The sequence below is a fragment of the Parasteatoda tepidariorum genome, chromosome 9, assembly GCF_043381705.1.
Source record: "Parasteatoda tepidariorum isolate YZ-2023 chromosome 9, CAS_Ptep_4.0, whole genome shotgun sequence".
Classification (NCBI taxonomy): domain Eukaryota; kingdom Metazoa; phylum Arthropoda; class Arachnida; order Araneae; family Theridiidae; genus Parasteatoda; species Parasteatoda tepidariorum.
Window position 1 is genome coordinate 15312657 of NC_092212.1, and position 9795 is coordinate 15322451.

The following is a 9795-nucleotide window of genomic DNA, read 5'->3' on the forward strand; positions in this document are numbered from 1 at the left end:
CAGTAAGACAGTGAGCAATTCAGCTCGGGTGGCTTTTGCCGGGACGACCGAGTTACTGTTTTAACCCCCTGGGGACGGGTGATTCATAAAAGCATTCGTACAAAATCAGAATCAGGATGTAAATAAATAAAAAACGGTAACTTAAATGTAGGCATTGCTAATTTGACAGACTTACTTCGCTTTTACTTTAATTATTGTTTGTTTAATCATATATATAATCAGCGTTAATTCAAAGTATGTATAACTAAATTTTATTTTGAACTAAGTAATGGTGAATTAAATAAATCAAACAATTACAACCCCGCCAGCAAGTAAACTGCTAAAGAATTATTTTGATTACCAGTTTTATCTTTTTCCTTGATTGATTCGTTTTTATACTGGCACGTATTTGTGACAGTCGGCGCGAAAGGGTTAACAGAGTCATACCCATAATACACTGGTGGACAAAATTAAGAGATGGAAGACATTTTCCCAAATATCTCAAAAAATACCGAATATAAATAAATGAAATTTGGTATAGATATAGCTTATTCCATGATAATAAAGTATGCAAAACAAGAATGAAAGTGCCATTCACTGGCAAGACCTATTGCCAATAAATCCAATGTAGTCTGAACTTAAGGATAAAAGATGACAATAAAAGTGAGGCTTGTACAGTGTGTGTTGCCTCTAGTACGGTGTATGGTCACCCCTGATAGACAGACAGCATGCACAACGAGTATGCATGCTGTTAATAAGGGAGTTAAGGAGGACTTGTGGAAGACCCTCCCATTCTTCCACCAGAGCAATTTTTAACTCCAGAATGGTTCTGGGGGGAGGTTGGCGCATCGCAATAGCTCTCCCAAGCATGTTCAATAGGATTCAAGTCAGAGGATTTGGCTGGCCGATCCATTCGTCGAATATCCTCGCTTTCCATGAGAGCCCTATGTGGTCGCGCATTGTCGTCCAGAAAAATGAACTCAGGGCCAACAGCGCCCCTGAAAGGACGCACATAGGGCTCTGGGACCTTCTGCCTGTACTTCTGGCATTCACGGAACCATTGTCAAACACATGGAGCGGTGTGTGGGTATCTTGCATGTGCGAATGAATGAGCGAAAATGCTTTCCATCTCTTAATTCTGTCCACCAGTGTACATTACTATTCCTATAAATAATTATTCTAACTGTTGTACATAATTTTCCTAACCTAGTAAATACTTTTTTAGCGAAGTGAAATTTATTTACTAATACTTTGCTTAGTTTTACGATTTTCGGCTCTTATATTATGCATATAGAGCAATAGTGTTCTTTCGTTGACATATAGCCAGCGCTATGTCACTCTTTCCTTGACTATGGCGATCCTTCTAAATATTCTCTTCAAAAAAACTTAGGTTTTAAACTTCATGAATTTCCAATACATGACCAAATGGATTCGATGAATTCGTTAGAGGGTCTCCGCTCTAAATGCCGAAGTTCCAGCAATTACTCGCACTCAATCTATTAAGTACTAAAACACTTAACAATAAGTTGTATATTAAATTAAGAAATACATTCTGGCATTAACCTAAATTTACTACCACTACTAAAATGTTTTATGAAATTTGGGAGCCCTGCTTTAGTTCATAATGAGGAGGCAAGTGATGCAAGTTAAGTACCTCGCTTAAACGCGTAGAAGAGCAGCATTACAAAAGAAAGTAACGCCCACTTTGTTTCAAAGGTTAACTGAAAAGTGCGAACTCCCCTGCTGATTTTGAAATTAATATAAATATGCATGGCATACGTAGTTCAAACTTTGAACCCAATCCAGAAGACAAGGAAACANTATATCGCGATACATCGCTATATCGCGATGCAAAACTGACGATATATCACGATATATAATTTCTAATATCGCCCAGTCCTAATTAGGACTATTTGTCTTCGGGGAGAACTTTTTGATGGAACTAATTCGCATTTGCGTTACGCCGAGAAGAACCACGATATGGCCAACAGCAAGGTGTTCCTAATCTACGATCCTTTTACTACTGAGGATAATTTACGTCAGCACTGTGGTCAGTGCGAGCCGGAAGCTGAATTAGTATCAACCAACCACTGCTGGGATGTACGAGAACTGAACTCCGAACCTGGGTCATCTCATTGGGAGGCGAACGCTCTATCTCCTGAGCCACCGCGACTCTGGTAAAATATTAAATACTTTGTAATTTTAACCATGATGAATATTATGAAACCTTGCAATGTTTTGCATCCACTTCAGGAAATATACGCAGAAAACAGTGACTGTGATGTCGAGGCTATAATTCGCATTGAGAATTAAATAAATTAACTTTAAATGATCTACTATTAAATATTTTATGTTGATTACCATAGCCCTTTATTTATTTTCTTTCTCAAATAAGTGAGATTATCCCACAAAATTTTTTAAAAATAGAAGACTATGGTCACAGGTCGCAACTTTCCATGGTTACTATTATAGCCGCATTCCTTGGAAATGGAATTTTGAATACTCATCCGACACTATGCCTTTTGTGAACTTTCAAATAGTCTGTTTATTTGTGCTTTAACCCTTTGCGCTCGAAGTCCTTTTAACAGTCAAAAAATGGACGCAACCACTATCATTTTAAAAGAGTTTTTACAAACTTGCCTCATAATAACCGGAGACTACTGATTGAAGTGGTAACTAAACATTAAGATGAAAATAAAATTCACAATTAAAGTGGTGGGTAATTTACGGGCGACAGTGGCGACTGACAGTCACCTCTCGACTGCAAAGTGTTAAGCTTTCCTACTTTGCTAGAGGGAACTTTCTCGGACGGCTAACGTAAATACAGGAGACAGAGAATATTTTAACCGTTTTTTGTTGCGTAGAAGTTTTATGAGCTTATTGTTTATTTTGTCCTGTTCTGGATCTTGTCCAGTTTCTTTATAATTTTGAGAATAGGTAGGGTTCATGGAGTTAAGACAACGCCTCCTATAACTGAAAGCCTCCACACGGTTTTTTGTAAGTAGTCCGATCAGACCACTGTGAAGGATATCCACTTTCCTAACCAGTCACTTAACACAAAATCTAGTTAAAATAAGAAAGTGGAAGCAAATATAAGACTAAAAATTTGTTTTATTTATGAAAATTATTGGCTTGCCTTATTCACTTGTCAAACACTACAGATTCAATTCTCAAATATATATGATAAATTTTTCTCAATTACTTTCATAAAAGGTTTTGGTTTCATGGTTCACTTTTTAAGCAGTCTGCGCTGACTACTTATAAAAGATCGTGTGGAGGCTTTTTGGTGTAGGAGGTGATGGTTAAGAGGGATCGATATAAATCTTACCATTATTAGTATTAAGTGGTAAAGTAGATATAGGAAGTGTCCTTAGTAATCTTTAATGATCCCTAACAATTTAATAATTAGCGATTTTTAGGGATTTAATAATTTTTGAGACAGTGTTGTCTTGTACATTAAAACTGACTATTTTCAAATCCCTATCATTTTTGTTTCTGTTTGAGAGTGTTATATCTAATTTCTTTGATTTGATTATTTAATACATTTTTGACACTTTTATCAAGAGTTTGTCTACTGTAGTTTTTCGTGTGGTTTTTCGCCTTAATTAAGTCTTTGATGTGTTGAGACAGTTTGTAGTAGTCGTTTTTGATTGTCATTTCTTCAATGGCTTCTTCAGTAGCAACTTGTATATCGTTGGTCAAAATGTTCACTTCATTATTAACACGTTTAATTCCATGGGGGTCACCTGTGACCGGCGAAGCCAAGATTATTAGAAACACATAATTCGAGTAAATTTGTATTAATTTTATTATTATTATCGTTACTAAAATGGTTGGATGAGATTGATGCAATATAGAACACACAAAAATAGTTTTATTTATATATACAGAGATGTCGACTTGCTAGGGACAGCGAATAAATATTTTCAAGTGGTGGTTTATTAATTGTGATTCTTGGTTTAATAAATTCAATTTAGCAGATTTTTATCCACCACTATTTCTAAACAATTTGTAGGTTTATATAATTCACCAGTTTTTAAGTCATGCTGAACCTTTTAAAAAACTAGCAATTTCTGTCTAATATTTGCAAATTTAGTTTGTAGTTATTTACCGCTTGGCCAGTCGGGCAAGCCATGTAAAATTAGCATGGCATTCAGCGTGTTAATATCGTTGACGCTGTTACTATTATTATTTAGTGAGAGAAGATTTTCGAAAAGTGATAAGTCAGATTTTTTCCTTTGTAACAGCGTCGCTTTTCGAAAAGGTGGTGGTGGTGCATGCTCTGGATAGTGATTGCTGATTAGTTTATTCAGAGGCTCTACTGCATCTAGATAGCTTGAATTTGTGCTCAGAACGTAAAGGTTCTTTATTTAGATGGCTAGGTGTCATAGGTGGGTAAATGTGAGTCATACCATCACCTCCTGCATCAAAAAGCCTCCACACGGTCTTTTATAAGTAGTCCGCGCAGACTGCTTAAAAAGTGATCCAGTTGTGCGCATGAACCCAAAACCTTTTATATTTGAGAATGTATATTTGTATATTTGAGAATTGAATATGTAGTGGTTGACAAGTGAATAAGGCAAACCAATAACATTCATAAATAAAACAAATTTTTAGTCATATATTTGCTACCACTTTCTTATTTTAACTAAATTTCGTATTAAATGACTCATTCGGAAAGAGGATATCCTTCAGAGTGGTCTGATCGGACTACCTTTAAAAAAACCGTGTGGAGACTTTCAGTTATAGGAGGCGTTGGTCATACACGTTCAGATCATATTCTGAGAGAAGAGAAAAGAGTTCGATTCATACGGTACTGTTCTTTTGACTGCCCAAAGTAGTACACTTTGAATTGGCGTCATCGACTGCAGTAGTTTTAAGGTTGCTTTAAGCTATTTTCAGTGAATTTAAGGATTTCAGCCCATTTATATCAAATAGTCAACAACAACAGTCCTCAATATCACCGATTTAATATCTCATCACTGCTGTTACTGAAGGTCAATTAAATTTAGGCTTTAAAACTCTTGTGAAATAGAAGGATAGATGGAACATTTCAGAGAAGGACATCACGAAGAATACACCCAAGCCTGCGGCGGTATGCGAACCCGCCACTTAAACGCTTTGCACAGCGTCTAGCGAGCGATACCACTCGGCCTGGGAGGCATTTGTGTTCCGGAAAAACTTCCATAAAATAAATATTCCTGATTAAGTTAATTTTAAGAGGTCGTTATAGAATAATAGTTAAATTGAGAAATTAACAAAAGACGTTCTGTCAATCTTTTACTACATTATACATCACCAGAAATGAAAATTTATGCATATGAATCAGAAATATGGTAGTGAAACATTTCATTTCCACCATGCATTCAGAAAAAGTAAAATATCCATAAAAACGAAGATTTTTTTTTGACAGTTATAACATAATTAATATTCATGCTAATTTTCGTTAGCTCGGCCATCACCTCCCTCATCAAAAAGCCCCCACACTGTCTTTTTATGTAGTCCGCGCAGACTATTTAAAAAGTGAACTAGTTGCGCGCATGAACCCAAAACCTTTTATGAAAGTAATTGAGAGAAATTTATCTTATAAATTTGAGAATTGAATCTGTAGTGGTTGACAAGTGAATAAGGAAAACCAATAATATTTATAAATAAAAACAATTTTCAGTCATATATTTGCTACCACTTTCTTATTTTAACTAGTATTATATTTTGTATTAAGTGACTCGTTCGGAAACATGGGTGAAAGCCCTTATATAGCAAGACGGAAAAGAGAAAAACCTGGTACGTGAAACATTTCATTCCAGCATTTTTTTCGAAAAAAATGAAATATCTGTAACTATCAAGATTTCTTTTATAATTCTGGCATATATATAAAACTGCTTCTTTTCCAAGATAAAGTCCACTCAGATGAATTAGTTGGAGCTCCTAGCGGGGCTGATGCTAAGATAACCAACACATATGAGTATGAGTAAGATAAAGTAAATATTGTTGAAACATTTAAAAAAAGAATAAGCAAACTCCTCCCCAAAACTAGCTATAAATGAAATGGTTTTACTACCAGCCTTTCCTCTTTTCCGTCTCGCTTTCACCCCTGTTCGGAAAGTGGATATCCTTCACAGTGGTCTGTTCGGACTACCTATTAAAAACCCATACCTGCCAACTTTTAATCCCTTCCATTATCATNTGACTCGTTCGGAAAGTGGATATCCTTCACAATGGTCTGATCGGACTACCTATTAAAAACCTTGTGGAGGCTTTCAGTTATAGGAGGCGTTGACTCGACGCGATAGGTTCACCAAAAATTATTCTAGTGGTAGTAAACTACTATTAGGCTTCCTGACTTTGCAACTGCTTCAATTCAGATAATATATGCCTGGCGGGCAACAGACTTCTATATATCCAATAAGTTTCCAAATCTTTGTGATCAAGAAAATTTAAAGATTCATCTTTAAAAATGGGATAAAATGGAATTTTATAATATAAATTTTGCTAATACTTTAAAAGTTTTGATAGACCTTTGGAGGGACCCTCAAAATCGGCACAAACGTTCCGGACGACTCAAGTCTGTTTCTAACGTGAGAAAAATGAAGTAGTGATGAATAATATATAACTAAGAATCGTCAAAGATTTTTTAATTCCTCCTGAAAACCAACAATAAATGAAATGGTTCGACCCTTTTCCGTCTTGCTCTCAGCCCTGTCCATCACTGCTATTATCTTAATTAACATGATATTGGATTAAATCTTTCAAATATCTCACCTGCAAGGCTTGAAGTTGGTCATATAAAGCTTCCACAGACAGAGCTCCAAGAAGGACGCACTGCACCTGTTCACTTTTCAGACACCATGCTAGAAAAAAAAGTAGAAGAATCAATTAAAAAGTATAACCTCCTCAAATAATTCCAACAGAGTCAGATCAAAATACAAATTGTTGTGTCAAACCAAAATATAAATAAAATTTTTTGAAGGTACCTATTTTTTTGTGGCATTTATCAGTGTACTTGACCTAACCTAATATGCGTTTGATTTCAAAACCAAAATTCGTTTTGCTCGGAAAGCTACACAATTTTTTTTCTTCATTATAATATTTTGGTTTAATTTAATTTTTTTGTTTGAATGTAAAAGTTTATAAGGAACCTATAAGGTTATGCTTAAACATATACACTTGTCTTCTTCGCTGAAAATAGCATTGTAAGCGGAAAAAAACAAAACAAAACAAAATGACCTCAACGCATCGCATCATATAAAGAATATAGCTTCGTTTTGTTTTGTTTTAGAATTCGTTACTAAATTCGTTTTGTTCGGAAAGCCACTAATTTTGATTTTTCATGATGGTATTTTTGGCTTAGTTTATTTTTTTTGTTTGAATGTACAAATTTATAAGGAATGTATAAGATTATATTGAAACATATGCACTTGTCTTCTCCTTTGAAAATAGCACTGAAAACGGAAAAAAAATACGGCTTTAACGTATCGCATCCTAAAATAAATATAGTTTTTTTCCTACCATATCCAACGCAGTATAGAGGTGGCGCTATTTAGCCTTTATTGGAGTGAATTTTAAAAGAACCAGTTGAGTAATATATTACTGAGTTGCAATAAAACTGTAACTTGTTGAGAGAAAACGATTCCGGATTTGAAATCAGTGCCTACAAAATATTCAAGCTCCTCTAAAAATTTCACATCGTACTGGAACATTTTTTTTACCCAGTGTAATAAGTTCTGATCCCATAACTACACCACTGGCTACTAAAATTGCTGCACCAGGCAGGCGACACACCACGAACGTGAAATTTGCAGGACTGATAAAGCATGTTGTGGTATGCTAATGATTAGTTTATCAGCGCATTCATGCAAAGCAGGCGACGGTTGCGACACCTACAATGTGTGTAAATGAAGATATTTGACTGTAAGTTTCTCACGCAGAAATTGAATTTCAGCGTTGTTCTCGGGTAAAAAAGTTTTTGTTATGTCTCGTGTAAGAAAGAGAAATGCTTACCAGCACGTGTCTGAGTTTGTTCGAGGTCGAATTGTGGTAACGCCTCCTATAACTGAAAGCCTCCACACGGTTTTTTGTAGCTAGTCCGATCAGACCACTGTGAAGGATATCCACTCGTTGTTGGAACGTTGGAAATGTTGAAAATCTCAGTATTCGGCGCGAAGCGCCGCTAACTGATTCATCTAAACTGTGATGTCGTAATCTAGAAAGTCCTAAGTTAATCCTTGGGAGGTAAAATAGGAGTTCAGGTTCACATCTTTGCAGGGGTGGGGCGTTGTTTGAAGTATCATGGAACATCAGTTGGAAGGGGAGATCCCCTTCATGAGAGTTTGCAGAAGGCACAGCACTTCTTGGTTTTTCATTAGATCTTGTAGCTCTTTTATGAGTGTCACGAGACGGTGGGCTGTTGTAGCTGGAGTCTTGGCTCTGGTCTGAAAGTTCTTTTTACTGGGGCGGGCCTCGCACCCAGTAAAGTTAGATGTGTGGCTCTTTCCACAGTTGCAGCAGGTAGCTGGGGTATCACGGCTCTTCGTGCACTGATATGAAAAGTGCCCTTCGGCACATTTCATGCATCTGGCTTCATTGGTGCAGTTTCGTTGAGTGTGTCCATAATTCTGACATTTAAAGCACTGGGTAGGTCTTCTTCCTCCTCTGTATTTCTCTACTGCTATCGGGATCTGTTTGAGGCATTCTATATGATATATCTTTGTCTGATTGGCCAGCAGGGGAGTGACTACGAGGAAGATGGGGAGTGGCCTATAGGCTCCTCCCACTTTTCTCTTGAATTGTACGACTTTGGAAATCTCAATGTTAGATTTTCCTAGTTCAAGTGAAATTTCATCTATGCTAAAGTCTACTGGTAGTCCACGTATGAGCACTTTTTCATTCTTTACAAATGGGACTTTTTCGTCGGTGGGTGAGGTCTCCATGGCTTGGGTGGTGGGCTCTTCGAGGATCTCAGTAGAGTTCTCCGGCAGTGGAGGGGAATCGGAAGCGTTGTTGTCGGGCTTTGCTGGTTTGTCTTTGGTTTTCTTCTTCTTCCTCTTTTTGGCTGGAGGTTCGATGATTGTGTTAGTATCTGGGGCCGAAGTCCCTATACTAAGTTCTGTTTTCTGTTCCTCTGGGGAGTGTGTTATCTCGGGTTCAGTGGTGGTAGACTCGGGATCAGGGGTGATGATTTCCTTGACTGTCTCCTGTTCCTTTCTTTTCTCGAGTTCGGCATAGGCTCTTTGTAGAAGTTTAATTCTAAAACTAAGTACACCTTTGACTTTTCCACATTCACAGCTGTTGAAAACTGTCCGATGTAAGTTTTGTAGTATTAGATTATCTTCCATGTTAAAGTTGAGGTAGAAATCATTGAGGTTTATGGGTCTATTTGGTGGTATGAATCTCGCTGGAAAATTGTTGGCTTCATATGCTTCTTCTATCGAAGAGTAAGAAATAAGTTCTGTGTATTCGCCATCTGATTCAGCTGATTCTGGAGTCCTCGGGCGGCCAGGCGGAAACACCTTTCCGCAGCGAGCTGTTCGGTTATGCGGCATTGCTAAGCAGAGATAAAACACGTCTTTACTCGATCACGTCGTGAGCTGATCTCCTCTCTGGTCTGGTCTGCTGGAGGATATCCACTCACCGAACGAGTCATTTAATACAGAATATAGTTAAAATATGAAAGTGGTAGCAAATATATGACTAAAAATTTATTTTATTTATGAATATTATTGGTTTGCCTTATTCACTTGTCAACCACTACAGATTCAATTCTCAAATATATAAGATAAATTTCTCTCAATTACTTGATCCCAGTTGTCATAGCAT

At 36.8% G+C, this 9795-nt stretch overlaps 1 protein-coding gene across 1 annotated transcript in view; it reads right to left on the minus strand.

Annotated features, from left to right (window-relative positions):
* The window catches only part of LOC107454041 (voltage-gated potassium channel subunit beta-2), a 282884-nt gene that overhangs the window by 11535 nt on the left and 261554 nt on the right, over positions 1-9795 (minus strand). The window contains exon 15 of the mRNA XM_043046338.2: positions 6742-6830. Within this exon, the coding sequence (XP_042902272.1) occupies positions 6742-6830 (89 nt within the window). The remainder of the gene's footprint in view (positions 1-6741; positions 6831-9795) is intronic.